This window comes from Netta rufina (genome assembly GCF_964035555.1).
Source record: "Netta rufina genome assembly, chromosome: 3".
Lineage (NCBI taxonomy): Eukaryota > Metazoa > Chordata > Aves > Anseriformes > Anatidae > Netta > Netta rufina.
Window position 1 is genome coordinate 21,005,560 of NC_140125.1, and position 25,404 is coordinate 21,030,963.

A 25,404-nucleotide genomic window follows, 5' to 3' on the forward strand; every position below is an offset into this window, starting at 1 on the left:
TTCTTATTTTGATTTTGTCTTCAAGAATTTGTGGTTCTGAACAGATTCTGACTAGCACCAAATCAAAAATTTATGCTATTTCAAAGCTAAGAGTACGGGTGCTTTAGACTTTCTTTCCTTTGGTGTACGTGTGTGGCAGGGAATAAAAATAATAATGTATAAATGCCTGGTTATATTTACTGTAAGAAACCACGTGAAATGGCCCACTTTACTCTAACTGGAACACCGAGTACATTCATCATTACTCTCATTATAAAATTTCTGCAGATTTTCTATTTGTAGACCACTTGATATTGTAATTTGTTCCTACATGATGTCTGGTTTTTAATTTTACCAGGAAACATGTTCCCTTTCTACAGAATGTTCTTGAATTATGTTGATCTATACCTTGTGGCCTTTTATGGTCTTTTTGCATATTTTTAAGTTCTGCTTTAATGGTGATATTGAAATGCTGTGAATATTTTCTATTTACTTTTAGAGCAATATGCAAGACACTCATTCATTCTGTAATATGTTATTGCCTTAGAGTTTCAGTGTGTAGGAATTGGACTCATACTTGCAGTGAAGGCTTAAACAAAGAGGTTTAGACCATCTCCATCATCACTGTGAGGTTAATGTGGCCACTAGATTGTCAACTTCATCTCTGACAAAAAAAAAAATAAGCTTCATTGTTATCATCTTTGTGTGGACTAACATACTCAGTTGACAGCAGATGACTAGATGACTGACTCCTGCAGTTGACATGCAGGAGAGAAGGGATGCCATCCAGAAGTACCTTGACAGGCTTGAGAGATGAGCCTGTGCAAACCTCATGAAGTTCAACAAGGCTGAGTACAAGGTCCTGCACATGGATCAGGGTGACCCCAAGCATGAATACAGGCTGGGAGATGAGTGGGTTGAGAGCAAACGCAAGGAGGTGGTGGTGGATGAAAAACTCAACATGAGCTGGCAATGTGCACTTGCAGAAAGCCAGCCATATCTTGGGGTGCATCAAAAGAAGCATGGCCAGCAGGCCAGGGGAAGTGATTCTCCCCCTCTACTCCTCACCTGGAGTAGAGCATTCAGCTCTGGGGCCCCCAGAATAAGAAGGATAGGGGCCTGCTGGAGTGAGTCCAGAGAAGGGTCATGAGGAAGATCAGAGGGCTGGAGCACCTCTCCTATGACAGGCTGAGATAGTTGGTTTTGATAGTCTACAGAAGAATAGGCTCCATAGAAACCTTACGGTGATCTTCCAGTACCTAAAGGGGGTCTGTGGAAAAGATAGGGAGCCTCTTTATGAGGGAATATGTAGTGATAGGACAAAGGCTAATACTTTTAACTTAAAAGAGGGTAGATTTAGATTAGATATAAGGAATAAATTCCATCATACTAAACTATTTTAAAAGGAAAATTCACACTGCAAGTTTTAAATCAAGCTGATAACCTAGCCCTTAAGACAAATGTTTTCTTATTAATTTTGAGAAAACGTGCAGAATATTTTGCAAGCTACCAAATTAGTAAGCTGTCTTTATGATTTCTTTGTTTCATTGTGGTGTTTTGTTTGTTTGTTTGTTTGTTTGTTTGTTTGTTTGTTTTTAGGTAAGCCATAACCACCTTGTAGGCATTAAATACCATTGGTGTTTTGTTGTAGACCTTAACTAGAACACTCTAACACAAAAGTTTAGAAAAGCTGAGTGACAGAAAATAAGATGAAGCAAGTAGGGATAAGGCATGTGTTAGTGTAAATGGCTGTAGGTGAGGTTGTCATGATGGAACACAAGTATTTCATCTGGCAGAAGCATCTGACATCGTTGTGGATCTAGAGCATGACATTTCTTGGTTTTGGTTTGTCACAGTGAGTCGTGCATCAGGCAGAAAGCTACTGCAGTCCACTTATAAGTGCTTAGGTGAGCAGCCACTTGAAGAGGGGAAAAAAAACAAAACAAACAAACAAACAAACATTGACATTAACTTAGTCCTTTTTTTTTTGATTTTTTTTTGTCTGGGAAGGCATGTTCCTTAAATAATATTTGGAGTGTAAATTGCCTTCTACCACTCAGAAGAATAGTCAAAACTAAAGCAGAGTGTCATTTCAGTTTGCAATTATAATGGAGTGTACTTCTAAAACAACAACAAAGGCAATTCTTGTAGCAGATAGGAGCTCCATGGGATATTTCATAATTATGTATGATAATTATGTATTATTATATTTTTTGTTTCATAAAGTCCCCTCAAACAAAACAAAATTCCTATTTGAGAATTTCCAAATATTCTGGTAATTATCTTATCTTTCTGGGAACTGTCATCCCAGAGGAAAAAAACAAGTCTGAAAGTCCTGGATAGTAATGTCATGGCTGTGATAATGGGTTAAGAGAAATATTTCTCACAGTATTTCTCTTTTCACTAACATGGAATTGGCTGCTGCCTGGCACCACTGGATTTGAAAGCCAGAGAGAAGCCTTGGAGAACTTTTTAAGAAGTAAAGGAGAGTGTTTCCAAATAGCTGTACCAGAAGGGAACCAACAGGAGAACATGGGATTATGGATTGTAATGGTATTAAAGGTTGTAGGGCTGGCTCTTACAATATAAATTCTTGTACAGTTCTCCAGATTCTTTCTACAAGTGTCTTCTCATTTTTACTGGAGAACAAGCATTCAGTTCCCAGGAGCCACAAGGCCAAAACATCCTCTTTTGTACTGAGAATCTAAGTTGCCATTTGGACCCTATGGAAATTTTAGCTTCAGTTTCAACTAGCAAGAGAAGTCCTAAGGTAGATGTAAAGGCTGATCATTAAGGGTGTGTGCAAGGAGATAAAAGGTGAACAGTTTTTGTACTGCATGTTCAAGAAAATACATGGATAATATTCCAAAAAAAAAAAAAAATACCAACAAAAAAAGATTTTTTTTCTTTTTAAGTGGGGGTGGGAGGTGGGGTTGATTTTTTTTTTTTTTTGATGGGGAGATTGAATTTTTAATGTATTTTTATTCTTTCTTTAAGAGTTTTTTTTTTTTTTTTTTTTTTAATAACTGAAGAAAGTCTACCATTGTAGCTTTTCACACACGCAAATACACACAAAGCAAGTAAGAAACTGTCTCTTGAAAATCATGCCAAACTGATTCAAACATAGCTTATCTTGTTTTCAGGGGAGTCAATGAATAATACTACAGGAAAAAAAACAATCAAGCTATTATTATAAATATTCAAAAAGAGGAAAGTAAGAGGACTTCTCATGTCATTTTTTAGTATAATGAAAGATAATGTTGTCTACCAATGTTAGCAATGAGGTCAAAATATATGTAACATGACAATGCATTGGTCATATGTGCAGATAAATCCTTAAATATTTCTGGAGGAGATAGTCTAGCAGCTATCAAATATAAAGTAGATCAGATGCCCAAACTTGACAGAATTATGTGAGGGTCAGAAATATTAATAGCACATCAGTAGTCTGTTTCACTAGCATAATGAATAAGGTTATGCTGCAATCAGTCCAATTTAAATAATCACAGAGTTTTGTGAGTCTTCAATTTTAAAATGTTTTCTAAGGCATTCTTTTTATTTTTTTTTGTTGATCTGTGATTTTAGCTTATCGCTTCTTTACTGTTTTGGGCTGTAATTGAATTAGGTTTATTGCCATTTTAATATATATATATATCTGGGTCTGCTCTGAATTACTTGGAGGGAGAACTAATTTGTAGAACACTTTCAGAATTTTAGTCTCATTTAACGTCACTGAACTGAAACACCTTACCTTCTGGTCATAGCAGTCCTATTGATCTGTGCTCTCTCCTGCTGGCATTGTCTTTTTTGGCATTCAGAAGTGCTCTTTGTCACCTCAGGAGTTCACATCTGCTATAAGGACTATATAGTGTGAACCATGTAGGCTGTTTTAAGCTTAAGTCAACGTGCAGTGTTTCACTCAATTTCTGTACAGGACAGTGTGGAAAGGGTGTTTTATAGCTGTGCCCTGTATTCTGAAGTAGCTCTCCATTTTCCACTGAGTGGTATCAAGTAACTTGTATAGCCAACGTTATATTCTTTCTTGCAGATGGTGCAAATGTTGTCTTGTCCCCAGCATGCCGCTTCTTCAGGTCTCTGCATAAGCTAGCCTTACTCTGTCCCTTTTTGCAGTTCTTCGAGGTAATTCCTTTCAAGGTACAGGGCCAAACCTCCATGTTTCTTTGGAATGGGACAAATGAAGTTTCTGGATTATGCCAGTTGCCCATGGTGCCAGGTTTGTCATGACTGATGGACAAGCTACTGATTGAGGGATGGCTATTTGTTAAACTTTGATTTAAGTTGTGCTTAAATTTAATCACTTTTTTTATGCTCAGAATGTGTACTGTTAAAAAAAATAATAAAGTCCATTCCTGGTCTGAAGGGCTAGTTTTGGAATAACACAGAAGTTTATGCTAACATGGAATTAAGATACTCAACATCAGTTTTTTTCATTCTTTATATTCTTATAGTTTTGAAGCAAAAATGTGAACAAAAAGATACTTTAGAGATAATTATTCTAAAGTCTCTAAATCTAGAATTCTGTGTTTGTGTCAGCTATGAAAGGATAGAGAAAAGAGTGGCAATGATAGAGAATACTTTTTACTTAAATTATGTAATTGTTTTATGTAAATATATATATATACATATGCATAAATTTAAGCCCAATCATGTACCCTATAAACAGAATCTGTCCTAATGTACATGTATGTCTGAAATCTTCTTGAATGCCATCCTTCACTAAAACATAGAACTTCTTACCTCAGAAAGGAAAGGTGCTTGGGCCATAAAAAAAAAAAAATCTGTCTTCCATGAAAAATCCTAAATCATTTAAAAGTTGTTTGGCAGATGTAAGAATGGTGGTAGCAGCAATCTGTGATGAAAGATAAATCTGTGATGAAGATAAACGAGAAAGCTCTTTGATTTTTTGTTGATTTCTAGGGAGTTTGGAATCAAATCTGTACCACAAAACATCTCAGCAATAAACTGAGGCTGCTCTTTGTAAAGATAAAGGCAGTGAAAATTCTAGTTAGAGCTGGTGCACACCAGTTGACCAAATCTCTGGGAAGGTAGATATATATCTTTTGTTTGTTTAAAGCTATTTCTGGTAAAGTCCAAACAAAGTCAGACAAAAGTTTAGTCCCCTGGCCCACAAAACAAGTTTTGCCAAACATTGAAATTCAACTTGCTTCTCAGCATTTTGCTTCCTAAGGCGTTATGTAAAATCTGCTTTGCAAAAGACAGATGATAGCATTACTAAAAGTGGTGCTATGAAAAATTCATGCAAATCTATCATGTTGATATGCTTTTTACAGTGTTACTGGTAAATTCATTAGACTAATTATCTCACACTTCAGTACAAATATATTTACATGTACATATACATACACAAATATATTTGTACACATTTCTGTAAATTGCAATTCAGTAGTTAATGAATTTCATTTACTTTGAACTCAGTACAGTTGATTTTGATTTTGTTTTCCTACCTATGATATTGTGTTACTCTATGACACTTGAACATTTCTGCTGAATTCCTCCAATAGTTACAGAAGACAATACTTATTTCAGGATGAATATCCTTAGGTATATCTTTCTCCCTGGTCTTCCATTAAATTGAGACCTCACCAGGAGTCCCTGAAATTCATAGATTCAAGAGCTGATGAAAGGTTAGACAGCTTCAGCTGTCTAACCTTTCTAGAGGGTCCCTTGCAAACTTTGGGAAAGCTGAACTCCTTTGGGCATGGCTAGATGGAGCCATCTCCTGGTCAGACAGCAGAGAAAACTCTTAATTGAAGACCTGATCTGGTAATTAACCTTGCTGTAAACAAACTACATATACATGATGAAGGAAGTGCTGCCTGCAGACGGATATATTTGGGTTCCAGTTCCCACTTACAAACTTCACACGCTGGAAATTAGAAATCTGGCGAGTGGATACCTTACATTGTATGTCTTTGTGCATTGTATGAACATACGAAGAATGTGAACCAAGGAGTGTGGTTCAATGCTTACTCCTGATAGAGCTAAGACACGGTGGTAATCAACAACTTTTTTGAATGACAGCAGGACAAGTCATCTGTAAATCCTGTTTTACTGCATTGATGCAAGGTGGATGTTAACATATTTATTTCTCTGATATTTTGCTTATCTTGGGGTGTGACAAACTCAGCCTTTTGAGTGAATGGCTGTCTTCTGTTCCATTCTGATAAAGCCCTGTCTTGTACTGTATTTGTGACTGTACAAGTGTAGAAGTATTCATTTTTGCAGTATGGATTTCATCTCTTAGGCAGTTGAATAAACCACTACAGCTCAACAAATTTTATTTATGAAAGGGCTTATTGACATGAGAAAAAATTTCCATCTATGAGGAATCCCACACTAAGATACTAGTCAGTAAAATTCTTTGTTTGCATGTAATCTGTGTGGTGATTAGATAACAAGAGCTAGGAAGAACACTGCTCTTCATGAAGGGGTGTAAAGAGCATTTTCTTTTGGCTGTTTCAGTAAGCAGACATGCAAATTTCTGTTTTCAGCAACTCAGATGAAGAGTATTTTATTTGTCATAGTATAGCTGATCTGCAAGTTTAAAACTTGTGTTATTGTACTGCAATATGTGAAATGTGAGTTACTTTGTGTTGTCTGACAACTCTGGATAAACATAACTTCATTTTATTTTTTTTATTTTTATTTTGGGGGAGAGTGGAGGGTAGAATAAAGCATCTGTTCTTTATAGTTGTATTGGACCTAAAAGTTCCATTACAGACGTCTCTGAAATTTATCCTTTTTTACTTCAACACTTGGAAAGAAGAAAGTGTCTAAGTGTCTGGTTCTTATGGCAGCGGGATTCAAAAAAAAAAAAAAAAAAGTTGCCTCCAGCTGCCAGATATTTTATCCTCTTATTTTTTTTTTTTTTTGAGTTTGATCAGCTCACTCAAGTCCCTGTAGCCTGGTTTCCTCTTCAGTAAAAAGGAGATGGCAATGTTTGAGTGCCCAACAGGGACATTTGGTAATGCAGATATTATTCTTCTCTACTAGGGTTAAAGGATTCATGTAATTGAGATGTGCTTCTAAGTCTTTGCAAAGCCAGATTTCTCAGCATAAGAACATACTCCAGAACAAAGCTTAATTTTGTACTGCATGTCTATTTGCAGCAGGTGGGAAATCCTTTCATTCAAGCTGTCCTCAATGACCTTAAGCATCCTCCACCTTAAGTGATGGTATCTCAAAAGCTGAATCAGTTTGTCAGTGTTTATTTTAAATATTGTGAAAGATTAGGAACTATTGTGTACATTCGCATACTACTGCTGATCTCTCTTTTTATTTTTTATTTTTAGAAAAAGAATTAATTTTAAAATAGTTTTGCACCTATAACAATTAAGTGTGCTTTATTCTTAACTTCATTGTTTTTCAGGGGGATCAGATATTGAGTACCTAGATTTTTATAAGCCAGTGGTGTGGTTCTGGATCCTTGTTGGGCTTGCTTACTTTGCAGCTGTCCTCAGCATGATCGGAGACTGGCTAAGAGTCATATCAAAAAAGACAAAGGAAGAGGTAAGAACATTTTGAAAGGAGAAGAAATACTGTTTTTTAAAAACTTTGATTAGAAATCAGATGAAGTTACAACCCCTTTTATTCTTAGGGAATGGGACAAAGCTGTCTGTATATTAAATATATGCTGCAGCTCAAATGGAATTGTTGTAGCAGTCTAGTCCAATGTATAGTGAATTTTATGTGGCTACATATAAATTTAAGTAAAATATTGTTGAGTGGTGTTTACACAATTATGACTGAGTTAGAGGAAGATTTATCTGAAAGAATTATTCTAGACGGTAGAATAGAGTCGGTGATTTTTGAGGCAAAAATAATCATTCTGCTTTCGTTGTTTCTGTATGGAATGCAGATATGAAAAAACACAACACTGAATAGTTATATTCAAGAAACCTTTCATCGTTTTACACTAAGAGAATGTTTCCTATTATTTAATGTATTGAAATGAATTATTTAAATATTCTTGGATGTATTTTAATATAATTATCTTCAGCAGCATGCATAGCTATTAGTAGTCAGGTGCGTTGTAAACGTGTATTATTTCAATGATGATACAATATTTTACTGTGAATCTTTTTTTTTTTTACTTTTAAGTGACAAAATTTACTCCTGTCACTTAAAATATTCTGGCTTCTAAAAATGTTAGAGGATAAATAAAACTTTGTTTGGTGACAATTAACACAGTTCAGGTTTCACTAGAAGTTTCAGAAATATATTAATTCTGTTTTAAGCAACATATTATTTCCCTCTAATTTAACTTCAGTTCCTCTGCACGTGTCAGTTCATTTGTGTTATTTAAATAGAAAAAATCTTTTTTGGTGAAATGAATGGTTACTGTGCAATGGCCTGCTACTTATATTTCTTTAAATTGTCTCTGTAGCTGTAGGGCATGGCATCAATATCTAGATGTAATCAATGTCCAGATGTAATCTTGACATTGCTTGAGTTCCCAAAGTCCTTACTATAAAGGGTAACTTACACCCTTACATCTTCACTCATTACAGGCTCCTTGGATCATTCAGGGTCCCTGCCTCTTCCTGACCAAAGGGCAGCGATGATAGTAAGAGCAGGCAGGAGGGTATGAGATGGGCACTTGGGCAGGATTGCTAAGTCCATTTTGAGATCTGTAGCTTTTTTGCATTGCTCTTGCTATGCTTAGAGCTCTTACAGCTAGTGACAGCATTGTGACAGGCCTGTTCTAAGGAAATTTTTGCTAAGAATTTCATAAACGCTTATCACAATAAAAGAATCAGGAGCTAACTAATGAGAGAATGTAGCTCCAAAGCAAAGGACAATATTTATTTGATCAAATTTATTTAAAGTATGAGAACTCATCTTTTGCCTCTGCTCTGCAAATCTTAAATTACATTTATAGTTTGGTTTACACAACTAGCTGTTCTAGTGTCCTTCACAAATATGGAGTGGGATGTATTGCACAAGTGTTCTCATTTCCAGATTCAACACTTCACAGGATCACTATCTTGTGTTCTGGAAGAGCACTGAGGGCATCTTTATCAGTCAACCTGCATTATCTCCACTGTCTGCAGGGAAACCAGCAGATCACTTCAAATGGCATTAACCTGTATTGTTTTTGTGTATTATTTTGAATTTAAGAACTAATTCCATCTAGCCCATTACTTTGTCTGCACTGAGAAAAGTAAGAGTTGGACAAGTACATGTGGTGTTTCCCTATTTTCTAACTGTTCACAACTTGGGTTATTTCCTAAACTGCATTTAGTTTCAAGAGTGGTATTAGTTCTGGGCTCCCCAGTACAAAAAGGGAGACAGGAATCTCCTGGAAAGAGTCCAGAGGAGGGCCAAAAAGATGATACGGGGCCTGGAGCATCTTCCTGATGAGGAAAGGCTGAGAGACCTGGGTCTGTTCAGCCTGGAGAAAAGAAGACTGAGAGGGGATCTCATCAATATGTATAAATACCTGAGGTGTGGGAGACAGGGATTTGGCCAACATCTTTTCAGTGGTTTGCAGGGATGGAGCAAGGAGTAATGGTCACAAGATAGTGTATAGGAAGGTTCCACACCAACATGCGAAAGAACTTCTTCACGGTGAGGGTGATGGAGTACTTGAATATGCTGCCCAGGGAGGTTGTGGAGTCTCCTTCTCTGGAGATATTTAAGGCCCATCTGGACCCCTACCTGGGCAGCAACCTGCTTTGGCGGGGGGGGGGGGGGGGGTTGGACCTGATGATCTTTTGAGGTCCCTTCCAACCCCTTCAATTCTGTGATTATGACTAGGGCACTATGACTTGGGGCTATGCAAAAATACCTTGTTCAGGCTTCACTTTGCAGCACTTCCTCATGCACTAGTGACACAAGCTAGTTCTTCATGCTACTTCCTGAAACAAATCTGGTCTTTAATCTTACTTTTCTCATACTCTTCTATTAGGCAGTAAGATCTCTGGATAAGATGCTATCTTGACTATATAATTGTACATAGCACTGAGGGTTTAATCTTGTTTAGAATGTCTCATTATCCATGTTATTATAATGATAATATATTAAGAATGTTTGAATTTTGTCTTTTTTCTTATACTGGAGACATTTCAGTATAGGCTAAGAAACATGAATTGAACAGTCATAGATTTCTAACATATTAAGTATATTCCTAGTTATATGAAGCAAAACTCAAAATTTCCCAGGTTATACAGCACAGCGCTATGCCAGAGTTTCTTTCCTCAGGCACCAGGAATGTATCTCCTCTTTCCTCTTTCCATTCTTTCTCACCTTTGTAGCCTAAACAAGCATATTCATTTTGTCTACAAAAAGGAAAACATCATTCTTCAGATATATCCAAATTCTCTTGGCTGATGCGGGTATTAAGGATTTTGCTGTATACAAGTGTCTCATGTGTTTTAGGTTAGATTAAAGACAGACATAACATAATTTGTACCATTTGTTCAATTAATCATATCCCTGTTGTTCAGAAATATTCCCCCACTTTTTAACCCATTGCTTAAGCATGTCTGAAAAAATGCATAACAAAAAATGTTCTAGCAGTAACTACTACAGTGTCAGAAATGTGGGAACAATTTGAGAAAACAGAAACATGGCACAGTACTATTTGTGTGCTAGTTAGGAAAAATGAAATATTTCTGGATTCTATCCTAATTTTGTAAGAAGAAATTTGTGTTCAAATACAGTGTATTTTGCTGTGAGATGAACTGTTTGATTGAACAGAAGCATTGTACAAGTATTCACTTTACAAGTAACGTTTTATGACTTTAAAACTGCTGTTCTCAGCTCATCTTTGCTATCTGTCCAGGAAAATTCGAGTGAAAAAGTTGAGACAGTTCAGTGGAAATGTAGTCATTAAATCTCTTCTTTGCCAGCAGAAGCCAGAAGACACTCTGAATTTCTTGAATTATCTGTTTTTTCAGTTAAGCTTAAATTTATGATGGTCTGTTCCAGCTTCTGTGGATGCAGATTATAACAGAAGAATCTATCTGTAGTTCAGATAATAGAAATAAGTGCAATGGAAAATCCTAGTCATAAGCATGACTTTTTTTTTTTTTTTACTGTTTTTTAAGGAAACATTTTGTCAGTTTTTGGGGGGAATAGCTCATTATTCCCAGAAACAGCCTTTAACATTGGAAGCCATGCTATATACTGAAATCTACTAAGAGACAGAGGCTATGATAAAATCTGTAGGATATATCACAAGGATCACTGAGTCCAACTCCTGGGATCCCAAAATATGACCACCCTCCACCCCAGCAAAACAAAAAATGTTATTGTTTACTTGGAGTACATATTATGTAAGGAAACCTCCATGTTCCAAGAAATTGTTGATTATGATTATCATCTAATTTCCTGTTCACATTTTTCTCTTTACTAATGCTGTTTTATTGTTCTTAAAAGCAGTTTATATGAGGATTTGTGGTAATAATGCATTATATTCAACAAATAAAAAAAATATATATTTTTTCATGATACCACCAGAAAAGTTTCTCATATGCAAAGTGGAGTTAAGATAAAAAATAAAATAAAAAATAATCTGGTCAGATATTCATTGATCCACAATAATGCTGTATTTTGATATTAAAATGCAGATAGCCAGAATGTCTTTCAGTTACTCAGGTGGCCTTTGTCTCCTGAAATATTCTTGAGAGTTTTGAATGCCTCAGATGGGGAGGGAAGTGAAAGACAAGTAGAGGCAGAAGTGGGAGTTTTAGAAGGATAGATCTGCTGCTGGAAGCAGTTCATACAGTAAGATAGATGAAGTGTCAGAAAGTCATTGGAACATGCTGTGTGTTAAAATCTTAAGTAGGCGATCTGTCTCTGAAGTTCAGCTTCAGAGTACTAGCTTGCCTGAAACTCCCCCCTATTCATTATTCTCTGTACTCTGATTACTCAGAGCACTTACATAGTCTTCTGATTTTAGTTGCTTTGAAAGGTAAAATTTCAGCAGGATTTTTTTTTCCTTGTCATATTTTTCTTTTACCTCAGTATGCAGCAGCTTCTGAATTTCAGTGTTTCCTGCAAAGATGCCTGCCCAATCAAGAATCTTAGTTATTTAGGCTATAATTTTCAAACTCCCATTTATAAGATTAAGTGCTTGCATCCCTTGGCCTCAAGTTGTTTGTTGGCGTTTGTTAAGCACTAGTCCATTCAAGCTCTAGACTCCATTTAAGTCAGTGAAGATGTGATTAACCTCCACTGTAGATTTTAACATCTGAACTAGTCATCTACATTGTCTTTATAGTCACTGGAAGGAAATAACTGTTTCTAGTATGATCTGTTCAAATTTTTTAAGGTATCTACCTTAAGGTGATGAATTATATCCTCAAAGAGCCTGTTCTCTTCGGCATATATCAAGAGCCCACATGAATGACATGTGTTAGATATCAGCTCAGTTTGGACAAGTGATTTTTCATTCTGGGTGTCGTTCCTTTGAATTGAATGACATGGATCCAGCTTTAATGACCAAATCTAAAACTTCATGAGAAATAGCACATTCATTTCTTGTGAAAATTCAAAAGGTAACTGTTATCTTTGGTATTTATAAACAATTTGATTCATCTGAATCATCATTCTGTTTAATCCTTGGCACCAGTGGCAGATCTGTCACTCATGTCTGTCAAAACAGAATTAGGCTTGTCATGATGATGCCATGGAAATTATTGCACTCTCTGTAATATTTGTTGTCTTTTCATTTTACTATAGCTTAAGGCTAAATGCGTTCATACAGCATAGGGGGCCCAAACTTAAAGAGAAGGTGAATCTCTTGTATTTCCTGAATGTAGGCATTATGCATGGAAATGGTACGGTACCTCTGTCTTGTTTTATTATTTTTATTTTTTAAAGGAATTAAAATTAGTCATGTCTGATTTGACAAAACAGCTGAGCCAAATTTGTTGCTCATCCATGCTGAAAACACTGGCCTTCCTTTCTCCCTCCTTTATCCTCTGTCCTTCCCCTGGCCTTCTTCCCAGTTCTCTGTAGTATGTTACACCTCTGACTTAATAATATATCTGGTGCTTATTTAATTGTAAAATGAGTGGACTCAGCTTGCTAGAAAAGGGACATAAGTTTTGCAAGACTTCAGTGAATTCAATCAGCTTAGCAGGCAAACAGGCCTTAAAACCTGCTCCATGAGGGTATGTGACTGAGGAGGAAGGAGGCTAACAATGAGCTCTTAATTTGGCACTTGCTATTTTATGAGACAACATCCATTGAGTTAGAAATGAAACCGATCAGAATAACTATTCAGCCTGGTGATTAGAGGCTTTTTACAAAGATATGAACACATTGCTGATCCCTTGCATGTTGCCATAAGCAAGTTGCCTTAAGGAAAACAACTCAGGGCTTTTCCTTTTCTTACAAACAAAACAGAATACATTTCAGTAATGCTAACGATTGTCTATTCATAAGTTCAAGGAGTTGGGTAGAAGAACTTGGTGCGAGCATGTTCCTAGCAAGTGCTGAATCAGATAAATATTTGTAGGAGGCAGTCATAGCGCAAAAGCAATTGCAGATGAAGTCCTTTTACATGAGTGGTTAATGGGGGTGACACAATTCTAGGATGTGCCAGCAGGGGATTGTTGAATTTCTGTAGGAAAATGGTGTTACTACTGCAGATGTTACAAAAAGGAATATTGCCAGAAAACAGTCCCTAGCTCTGTGGCCTAAGAGTCAGGAAGAATGCAGAGCTCTACAAAAAATGGCAAAAAAAATAAAGAGCTGCCTGAAGAGAAGTCCGTCTAACTTTTAAGTTCTTCTCCCAGTCCATCCAAAATGTGCGGAAATGTGTATCTGAGAAAGAATTGCAACATAGAAAAAAATTATTGTTTCTAATAATTTGTGTCAGATGGGAAAGAACATGAAGTATTAGGTCATAAAATATTTGTGTAATAAATGCAGCTCTAGGCCTCCAGTCAAACTTGAATAGCAATAGGACAGAAAAAAATAAATAAAAAGATGGGACTACATCCCTCCATAATTTTTCTCAGTCTTGAAGACATAGAGTGGTATTAATGTAAGAAAAAGGAAGAAATGGCTGACCTGATTTTGAATGAAATTTGATCTGAAATTTGATCTAATTCTAAAAGATCACGAGTATAAGCTACCCGATGGTTTTCTAGGTCCTGCCCTTGCAACAGTCTGGTACTGAGTTTCTGTGTTGATCACTCTTTTACAAGTACACCACTATACTCTGTACAATAAGAAATTTGAAAGGATACGTTATTCTGTTAGTCTGAGAGAAACTAATCTGCTGATTGGTTTTGACACTTTATTTCTTGAGATGTCTTTCTTCATAGCTTTGTGTACATCAGACACATGATGCCTGCATAATTTAGTCTCAAATTCACTGCACACACAAAGGTAACACCTATGTTGTTATCATATTGTGTGGCTTATATTTATATCCTACCTCTTAGCAGAGGATACTAAAGCTCTTTAGAAATGCCTATGTTGTTATAGTAAGTACCAGGTCCCTAAGTGATGTTGGTGTGGTGTTGATTACAAGAGAAGTGCTACCCAAATACACCTCTGTTAGCAACTTGGGCACTGTGCCTGGCAAGGGAAGGTGGGCACTGAGGGCTATTGAATTTGCAAAAATAAAACTGGAGCAAATTACTTACACTTCATAGCAAGATAGAAATTGATTAAAGAGTTCTGTTATAGCAATGGCATTTCTCAGAGTTATTTATACACGAAGACTCACTGAATGTAGGTTATCACCATTTACATTAGCAAATCTTAATTTTATTTTATTTTTTGGAGACAAGATGTAATTGATCCTTTAAGCCATTGAGACAAATGTACCTGTGACTTAACTGTATTGACAGAGTGATATTTAGTCTTGAATGTCTTCAACCATAATCCTCATCATTAACATTATTGAAGACTTTATTATTATTATTTATTTATAATGTTTGTAATCTCAGAGCTTGGATATTATTAAGACAAGACACTAGAACATGTTAGCAATAATGAGTGTGTATGCATTTGATAACTTTCATGTGGAAAACTCTTATGGAAGAGTCCTCGGACAAAGCCAGTTCAGCAGAATAACCTTGCATCTTCAAGAAGCCATGTTGATAATGAGGAAATTATGTTTTTCAATAATGGATAAAAAGGACTGAAGACACTATGGAATACTTTTTGTTACAAGGGGTAAACACAGTTGAAATACTCAGGTGGAACAACTTTAGTGCAGCTTTAATATTTCACAGAAATATTACTCCAGATATCGATACTGGAAATTTAAGGATTAAGCAATTTTTGGTGGGACTTGACCATGTAAATACAGTAGCCAGTCTTTATTTAGTACCAAGTCAAAATTAGGTCTTTTGTTTTTATGTTCTCTTCAGCATATCTTTATAAGGAGAAAAAAAAAGTTCAATGAAATTATGAAAGTTATCTTTTATACTGTGGGAGAAATTTGAGAGAGCCTTTCAACTGCTTGTGGCTTGGATTTTGTTATGCTTCTAGTATAATTCTCAAAATGTTTGCTATTTCTGGCTGCAGCAAAGTCATGGGCTATAGAGAATAGACTACATATTGGCCTTCTGAATTACATTAGGGTCAGCTGATAGAGCTTCATGTAAACTTAAACTTCCTTGTGATTAATTCTTGTGATTCTTGTGAGTGTAATTCACACCTACCATGTTGAGAGGGGTTGGATGCTCTCTGAGGTAGATAAAAACAGCTGAATAGAATGACTGATTTTGATAGGAAAATATAATCATCTCTTTTTTGTTATGCCTGAAAGTTCATTAGCAAAGTGGAACACTATGGATGGAGCTAACCAGGCCAATAGCTTGTGTACAGTAATAGAATATAAACATGTAGCTCTATGTAAAGAGGTGTCTGATAGGCAGTATCGGGTACCTAATATGGTTTGTTTATATTTCTGGAGGAGGAAAAAAAAGAGGTAAACCAAAGCAAAAATGTGGTGACTGTTGTATTTGGCTCTGTTTGTGATTAAAAAAAATAAATTTGTAAGCTACCTGTTTCTATTTAGTTGAATCAGACCATGAGAGATCAAAAGGGACACTTCTGTATCTGCCATCTGTCATATCTCCACAAAATATACTCACACAGCTGCCACCATAGATGTGTCTCCACAACAATAATCAAAATTTGCAGGCTCTCTGCATTCCCATTGGGTAGTGTGGTTTATTTTATCCAAGGTATCAGATGTTCTCATGGAAGTTATGTGGGTGAAACCAAACAGTCATTGCTCACTGGAATGAACTCACAAACATTATTTATTAAAGGATTGAATAATCCAGTTACCAGTGGGAGAGAATTGTTCCCAAAACACTTCTGACCACCATGTCTACAAAAATATCACTATATAATTTAAATGTTAGTCCAGAAGATGCAACTTCATAAAACAGAACCTTTCCCCTCTGATATTTGGCTTTAAAAAAAGGGATACCTGTCAGGGGATCCAAAAGAGAAAACTACTGCTTGATTTGTACTGTTCAACTTGAAATTTAAGTTTGGTGGCTTAAAAACTTGTATAAGAGTTCTTTGCTATAGAGCTGAGGTCTGGGAAGAACAAAGGAATGGAAGACAGTGATTAAACTCCTGGGAAAGCTTGGCATAGGTATCTTGTTAGTGCCTGTGGTCTTTCCTCTCTCTTGTGTTAAAGACAAGTAAACAAGAGTCTTCTCTACCTATTCACCGATTATAGCCCAATGGAATTAGCATATTCTCTAATAATGCTATAATTAGAAAATGCTAAACGCCATATACTGCGAATGTGAATTTATTTACTTTGACTATAAATTCTTGATACACAGGAAAAGAATGGTGATCAATCAAAATGTCTGTGAAACCTATCTTTCCCTATTCTGCAATGATGAACATAAATTTTGGGCAGAAAGAAGTGGCCTATGCTTCCTTAGGCCTGCAGGAAAGTGAGAAGACAGACAAACCCTCCTACAGAGAGTCAGCCCATCTAGCAGCTGCATTGTTAAATACATCTAGTATCTCTGTACCTACATTTTTTTTTAATTTCATTTTTTTTAAGTGGGACTTTTTGAGAACAATTTCTGAGAAGGCTGGATGAGTTTCTTGAAAGCTAAGACAAAATGTTATGTACTCTACTCTGCTGCTGGGATAATGTGACATGTACATGCTCTTTCTAGTTTTGTTGCTGAGTAGCATATCATGGAGAGGTTAATTGGATGTGTTATTTTTAAGTAACAGAAAATTACATTGAGATAGAAAAAAGCTGAAAAACTTTGGAGAATGCATTAAGGATAAATGTTAGAAATCATATACTGAGGAACATCTAGAGCATTAAGAACAGTAAGGAAGGCCACTTTTTTCCCCCTCCTAAAATGCAGTCAGAGGTATATCATCTGGTAATTTTTAATTGATTTTTTTTTTTGGTTTGCACTAACAGTATGACCATCATAAAGTGTATGAGCCCTGCATACCAAAGGAAACAACATAAAAGTACAGATATCAAATAAACTACACACTTCATTTAGAAATACATATAGTCTCATTTTCTTGCACAGTGTATGTAATGTCTATGTTTTGTTTAGTACTTAATGGTATAGTTCCTCCTAGGCATATCTTTCATATCATACCTCTGAATTCTATCCAGGCAATGATATCTTCCCCTTCTGTAAACAGCAGAAGATTAACTGGTTATGCTTCAACATTTGAATTTTTCAAGAATGACCCTGAGAGAGAGAAGCAAACTAAGGCAAAGTCAGAACAGTGTGTATTCACTTCAGTCTATTTAAGGAGGTCCTTCTCTGTTTGCTTGTTTGTTTCAATTTTATTTTATTTTATTGACCACAGCTGTGACTTAATTCAAAATGCAGACTACTCATATGTAAAGGTTATGGCTACATGACTTGTACTGTCCAGACCATACTTAATAGGATGAACAGTCTTCCTGCATATTGGGCAGTTCTGTTTATATAATTATTTGGTTATCTGTTCAGAGCATGTCCAGAAAGGTCCTCAAATTCCTGATAAATATAAGGAATTAGAGTAAACATAATGAAGAACAAGTCATGTTCTTCAATACCTTCAAATATTTTTTTCTTTTAGCAGTAGCATCCCCTTGGGCATGCTTACATTCAGGATTATGTGATTGGCCTCTATCCAAGATCTGAGCTCAGCTAGAAAACAAGAAATCTAAAACATGGTAATGAAAATCAATAGGGAAGGTGTTGGTCTCACCCGTGGTACTGACTGAGAGACCCGCACCAGTTTTATGTTGGTATTTAGATATTTTTTGTCAGGAACAGGAGAACGAGTGATTACTTAATGTCCATGTTTTTTCCTAGGTCCATTAAATTCAGGATGTCCATCTTTAGATAATATTGTTGATAAGGTATCTGCAGAGTCCAGGAACTGTTTCATCATTCAGAAAGTTCATACAGTATTCTTGGTGTATAGTTTTATTTATTTTTTTTACACTGACTTTAACAGGAATGAGAAGTCACACTTCAAAATTGCTCAGATATTGTTTCCACTGTATACTGGTTGAAAAATTGTGAAATTAAAAAGCTGACTGGGTGGCTGCACCCAAAGAGTTGCAGTGAATGGAGTTAAATCCGGTTGGAGGCCAGTCACTAGTGGTGTCCCCCCAGGACTCAGTACTGGGGACAGTTCTCTTCAATACCTTTATTAATGTTCTGGATGAGGGGATCAAATGCACCCTCAGTTTGCAGACAACACCAAGTTAGGCATGAGTGTTGATCTGCTCAATGACAGGAGGGCTCTGAAGAGGGATCTGGACAGGCTGGACTGATGGGCTAAGGCCAACTGTGTGAGGTTCAACAAGGCCAAGTGCCAGGTCCTGTACTTGGGACACAACAACCCCAAGCAGCATTACAGGCTGCAGGGGGAAGAGTGGCTGGAAAGCTACCCAGTGGAAAGGGTCCTTCAGGTACTGCAGAATCTGAAGTTGTGTGCTGTAATGAGGCAAGAGAATTTGAGAAAAGTAAATAAATGTTACAGAAGGTATGTAGAGATTTTTTTGAGCAGCATAGGCAACTGGCATTTCAATCGCTTTGCATAAAAGATTTTGTGGCTGTCAGTGCCCAGATGAAGAGGACCTATAATGCAGTATGAAGAAATGTCATACCCTAAGGACAGAAAGAACCTGAACATAAACAGAAATGTCCATATGGATAAAGGGAGGATCAAATTTTGAGAGCAAGTTGCTTATGTTCACTGGCGGTTGAAAACTGCACATTTCTTTTTCTGTAACCTTTTGTACTTGAATCTGTAAGTGCTATGGAATTGAGAGTTTTATTCTGAAAACATAACATTTTGAGTGCATTTCAGTTCACACAAAAGCAAAGCAATAATTTGGGGTACACAGAGTTCACACAGCACTGAACTTCTAGTTTCTCCTGCTGTGCCAATTACCTCTGACTTACTATTAATGTATTTCAATTCTGCTTAGCAACAGCACAACATTTTTCAATGTTTTCAATGATTTTAATATAAAGTTGAAATTGTGCCAAGCAGCATCATAGTTCTGGTATATGGACAGATATGATTGAGGCCACCATGTTCATGTTCCATATCACCTTAATTGGAACATGAGTCTGTCTCCAAAAGGCATATCTAATGATGTTTTTCATCTAGCTGCATGTATTTGGTTCCCTAAAGAAATCTAATTAGAACTTAGTAATTAAATATCCTAACAACTACAGTTTGAAAATTCTCCAGAATAACTAACATGCATGAGTTACACTGCCTGTGCAAGACAGCTCCATCACCAACATGTGGTGAGGGAGACTGGTGGGGTAATTCGGAGTACGTACTAAAGGTTACATGTACTTGCTATTGTCAGAAGCATGGCTAGCTGTTTTTTCTTTGCTGGGAGAACAAGACAGAAGCAGAAACTGAAAACTATTAAAAGGCAGGTTAAAAAGGTTAGGGGGAGGCAGTTCAAGATGCTTGTGGCTTCCAGTAGGTTGCCAAGACACAATTTTAAAACTACTAATCTGATAAAATCCATTGAATGTGACTATGTGAAATGGCAGAGGTGTGTATATGAGAAAAATAACTGGAATGCTTACACAACTGGTGAAAGCTACAAATATGCTGGGTAGAATAGAATATGTACTGGCTAATTGCTCCCCCGGCCAGTAGCATGGTCCAGAATCTGAGCAGCCTGCCTTTATACAAGATTTGGAGCAGGACAGAGCTGCCCTGGGGTGTGAACTGATACTTTTTATCATATTTTTATTACTTGTTTACTACAAATAAAAATATTGTAGCAGTTGAAATATTTCAGCAGTACAGATTACATTATTTTCAGATCTGAAGTGCAGTGTGTCTGATCCTAATTGCGCAATTTAAATACTAATAATCATTCAGCTGAGAAAATCCTCTGTGTATTACAGATAATAATCCCTGTTTTACAAAATATACATAATGGGTCCACATTAGTCAACGGGTGTAATTCATTGAAGCTGAGACAAATGTAATAAAATGACCTCTGGGTAAAGAGAGTTTTTTGTTTTGTTTCTGGAGGGGGGAAGTTTTCCTGAGACCTTGTCACTCCTGAGTGAGCTGATTATTTTTTACTTTCATTATATTCCTGTTTTCCACTGTACTCTAAAGCATGAATAAGCCTTTGGCCACTTTTCTCTGCTAGCTTACCCCCCGTATTTCTCTTTGTTAATTTTTATTTGATTTCTGTGCTTGCCAAGTCCAAGCTTGCTTGCCAATGATTGAAATTCTGGACTGAGCAGTACCGATTAGACTAATTTATTTAAGTGGGTTAATTCTTCTAAAATGCCTTGCTTTGGAGTTATATTTATCAGCAGTCTATCTTCCCTATGCTATACCTTCCAATTAATAAGCTGCCCACAGAGACAAGATTTAAAGAAAAACGATCTATTTTCTTAGCCCTTATAACAAGATAATCTCCTCAAAATGTGCCTCCTTTAATTACCTATATAACTTGATATTGTAACGGTGCTTTGGTTGAAATACAAGAGCAAAAATATAAATAGCATATAAATTACAAGGCCATAGTTCACCTCTGACTGTTATATGGGTAAGCTGCCAAGTCCATCTCATGACCTGTCCAAGGATGATGAGGATAATCTGAGTCTGTGCCAGCAGCTGCCTCCCTCAGCAGTAGTCTCAGAGTTTGGGCTTATAGGATATTGCATTTTTCCCAATACTGAAACACAGAAATGGTGGAAAGGAAACTTAAAGAGTAAAAATAAGTGGTAGTTTTGATGAAAGTTTAATGAAAAATTGGTAGTTTTTAATGATAGTGCCTGTTATATTGACAGGCTCTATAGAAAAGATACATAGAGTGAGGGAACAGGAGCTAAGTGTGTGACAGGGATGTACATGCACAGAGTCACAGAATAGTTTGGGTTGGAAGGGACCTTAAAGACCATCCAGTTCTGATCTGCTGCCATGGGCAGGGACACCTCACACTAGAGCAGATTACTCAAATGTATACATACATGAAAAGATAATGGTTGTGCAAACCTAGCACCTTGCAACCAAGCCAACCTGACTGGAGATCTGTGCACGAGAGGGGAAATGCCACCAGCTGTATGGTAACTGTACCACAGCCCCGTGTGCTGACTAGCGGCCTCCATTTACTCTGGGTGTAAATGGTGACAGCTCCAGGAGTCCCACACTGCCATTGTGTGTGAGTTGTTTTAGCATGTCACTTCAGAGGAGTCGGGGTGGTAAGCAGACATGTTGCTGACATGAAGCTGTCACTGTACTGGCGCTGTGTTCGAGCAAGCACAAAAAAAAAAAAAAAAGAGAATACCAGCAGCTGATGCTTTCATTTATAAAAGCTTTTCTGTCTAAATTTAGAAAAGTCTTTGCCAAGTCTCCTAGGGATCTTTCTGCAGACAGTAGAAGTGCTCATAAATAACCCTGCACCCTGGTAGCAATACATAGCACAGCCTGGATTGCTGGGATTTCAGCATCCCCTGACCAGCTGGGTACTGTGCAGCTGCCAGGGCTCCAGAGCATCTCGTTGTTCTTCGCTGCCTATAATTCAATAATAAACTTCAGCAGAAAATATATATATTTTTTTAATGTTTTTTGTTTTTTTTTTTTTTTTTTTTTAGAATTGCTGTTAACTCTTCCCAGTGCATCATTTTTTCTTGTTTAGTTGCTGTCAATAAAGAAACAAGTCTGTGGGATGAGAAATCTGTACCAATTACAGCAGCTCTGCCAGCCCAGAGACACATTGGGCTCACCAGGCTTTCAAGCCTACATGGTCTTTAATGTGCTCAGACAGGTTATGCTTTTTTTTTTTTTTCTTCTCATTTTTGCCTCAGGTAGGGGAATTCAGAGCCCATGCTGCAGAGTGGACGGCCAATGTCACTGCAGAGTTCAAAGAAACACGAAGGCGTCTCAGTGTGGAGATCTATGACAAGTTCCAGCGGGCTACCTCCATCAAAAGAAAGCTCTCCGCTGAACTTGCTGTAAACCACAATCAAGACCTGACTCCTTGCAAGAGAACCCTGTCAGTCAACCATCTCACCAGTGAGAAGGACATCTTGCCAGCTCTTACAAAGACGGACAGCATTTATATGAATGGTTTGACACCGCACTGTGCAGCAGAAGAGATAGCCGTTATTGAAAATATTAAGCAGCTGTGACTTTGGATCCCACCCCATGAGAAGCTCTTGGCTTAGACTAGCCATATACCTTTTTTTCTCCACCCCGTCAATGATCAAAGCTAATAGCATTTTATATGTGTGCATGAGTTCCACAGAAACTACAGTCCCAAGTTACCATCACATCTCTTCAAAGACACAAAGATGAATGGCACTTCTGTTATCAAAAGATGCTGGAACAAGCAACGTCTTCTGCCTTTATCTGCCCAGACTGTTTTTCACTTCTCCTAATGTGCCATATGGCCTAAAGAATGAATCACACTTGTTTATGGTAACAATGTAGCTTTGAGGGATCAGTCCTTAAAATTTCAGGGTCTACCTTACTGAGCCTAGGAATGGACCATATATGGACTACAACACATTTGTAAATGGCAAGAAATTCTTATGCAGCCTTTTACCTAAGAAATTTTTGTCAGTGCCTTATCTTTTGAAGAACCAGAACCTCTACACTTCCTGTATGGTTTTTGTTTGTGTGTTTTTCTTTTTTTTTTTTCTTTCTTTTTTTTTTTTTTTTTATGAGAAGTGTATTTTCTTTGAGCTTTCATTCTTCCTGAAATGATGGTGTTTTAAAGGTGTCTGTATTGAAGATACCAACCAGCATGAATGAATGCCAAAACTCAACAATGATCAAATGATATTCTTAGCTCCAAATTTAAAGGCACTGCAGTCTTAGAAGTTTCAAACATGTCCCCCAGAAGCATTTTGTTTTACTCAGGTCCAGATGATACTTGTTCACACTGACTTGTAGAATTTGCAGACCCTATTTGGTCTTTTTTCAAGCAGTGTTTTTCAAGCAGTTTTTTCTCTGTGTCAGATGTACCAAAAAAAAATAAATAAATCTGCAGCTTATCAATCACTAAGTTATTTGGTGGATGACAAGCAAATAAATATGGCTATTTTAAGGAGAGGCAGGATAGGCTTTTAATTGCTGTATTCTAATAACCACATTCAGAAAACAATGCAGAAAAAAAAAAAAAAAGTGTTTTTTAAGAAGCATAAACCTTCTGCCAGATATTTGCTCTGTGACGATGATTCTTAACTTCCTCTTTAAGTCAAGTCGCACCAGATGCCATATGATATTTTACACAGGAATCCTGCTGGAGTGCTTTCCTGAATGTCACACTGTACAGTGGCTGCCTGTGCCGGAGCTGTGACTAACGTGGGAATGCAATCGAAACTGGTATCACTGTGACTTTGTACATTTAAAAAGAGATGGCTCTGAATATAAGTGCAGGCATGAAGAAGAGCTGATAAATAGCACAACCTGAATACTGGTGATTGTTCGGAAAGGATAGGCTGACGAGAAGCAGATCTAAACCAGACTCTGGGTTTTGTTTACTGGTTTTAAGAAAACACGTTAACTTTGATTTTATGTCCTCTATTTTGCTTATAGGTGTACATGAGATTCAGAAGAAATGCAGGATGGAATGGATAATTTTACATTCTTTTCTTATGTTAGTCTATTGTAACCTGGCTGTACATAAAATGAATTGAACAGGCCTTAAAGAATAATTTAGGCTCTGTGAAAATTAAAACAGAAAAATCAAAAAAAAGCAAAACACAAAAACAAGGCTTTGCTGATTGGGCATGATTCAAGTGGCAAATCTTACAGCATCTCTGACCATTAGATAACATGCAAGATATGAATGTTAATGTTTTTGGATGCTTAGCTTGTTTTCTAATAAATATAAGTTAATATGTAAATTCAGTCAATTCAGTGTAAATATCAGTCAGTTAACATTTACAGAGAGTACGCTTTTAAAATTAAAGAAGTTCCATGAAACAGCACAGAGCAATGCTCTTATAACAAAGACCCTTGTCTCCCCAGCACAGTGTTCTGAATGTCCACATGGCAAGAGTTCATCTTGCCATGTATAAACTGTGAATTGTAATGAAAAATAAAGTTTTTAATTAAAATATGTTTTTCTGAATCTCCTGCTTGCTATAACTGGAATGCTGAGAAATCATTTGTGAAACTGATTTTGTGTTTTCACTGGTTAGAGTATAGCAGTTTGCCACCTTCTTTAATTTAAGCTGGTTTAGCAATAAAGGCTTGACTCATCCAGCACAGGAATATATTTTTTTTCTTGATATTAAAAATAATGTTCTTTGGATGCTGTACCCAATCTTGTGTTTCTTTCTGTTTTGTTCAAAAACTTGGGAGGATGAAGTTTATTCTGTCACGTGCTATGGAGCTGCTGGTGATCTCTGTCTTTTCACTGATGGAGATGCGGGATGCTGTGCTGGTGGTAGCCTTGTGCAGAGGTGTGTGAACCAGCAGCCCTATGGGCAGTAACCTGCTGCACCAGAGTAGTCATTCCGGCAGTGGATGATTTACAGTGGCCTCTCTATGTTTTGGCCAAACGATCATTGACTTGCAGCTGTGTGGTGGTAAGTAAAGACTAAAGAGTGTTATTTTACTAAATTGTTCTAATCTGATTTGGATGGGATATCTCAGTGCCTTTTGGAGGGACTGGTAATGTTCAATGTTTACCGTATTTGAAAGCAGATGTGATATCTTTATAAGGGTGCTGAGGCACAGGAACAGGCTTCCCAGAAAAGCTGTGGATGCCCCATCCCTGGAGCTGTTCAAGGCCAGGCTGGATGGGGCTTTGGGCAACCTGGTCTAATGGAAAGTGTCCCTGCCATTGGTGGGAGGATTAGAACTGGATGGGCTTTAAGGTTCCTTCCAATGCAAACCAAGCTTAAGTCCTTGGATCAATCTTACTAGTTTGTATCAATTTACCAACCTATAACA

At 36.9% G+C, this 25,404-nt stretch overlaps 1 protein-coding gene across 1 annotated transcript in view; it reads left to right on the forward strand.

The window, feature by feature from the left end:
- Positions 1–24,688, forward strand: part of KCNK2 (potassium two pore domain channel subfamily K member 2) — a gene marked incomplete at its 5' end in the record, with an annotated part of 105,889 nt that extends 81,201 nt beyond the window's left edge. The window contains 2 exons of the mRNA XM_084284027.1: positions 7,391–7,530; positions 22,305–24,688. Of these exons, the coding sequence (XP_084140153.1) occupies positions 7,391–7,530; positions 22,305–22,628 (464 nt within the window). The 3' untranslated portion in view covers positions 22,629–24,688. The remainder of the gene's footprint in view (positions 1–7,390; positions 7,531–22,304) is intronic.
- Positions 24,689–25,404: the final 716 nt, after the last annotated feature.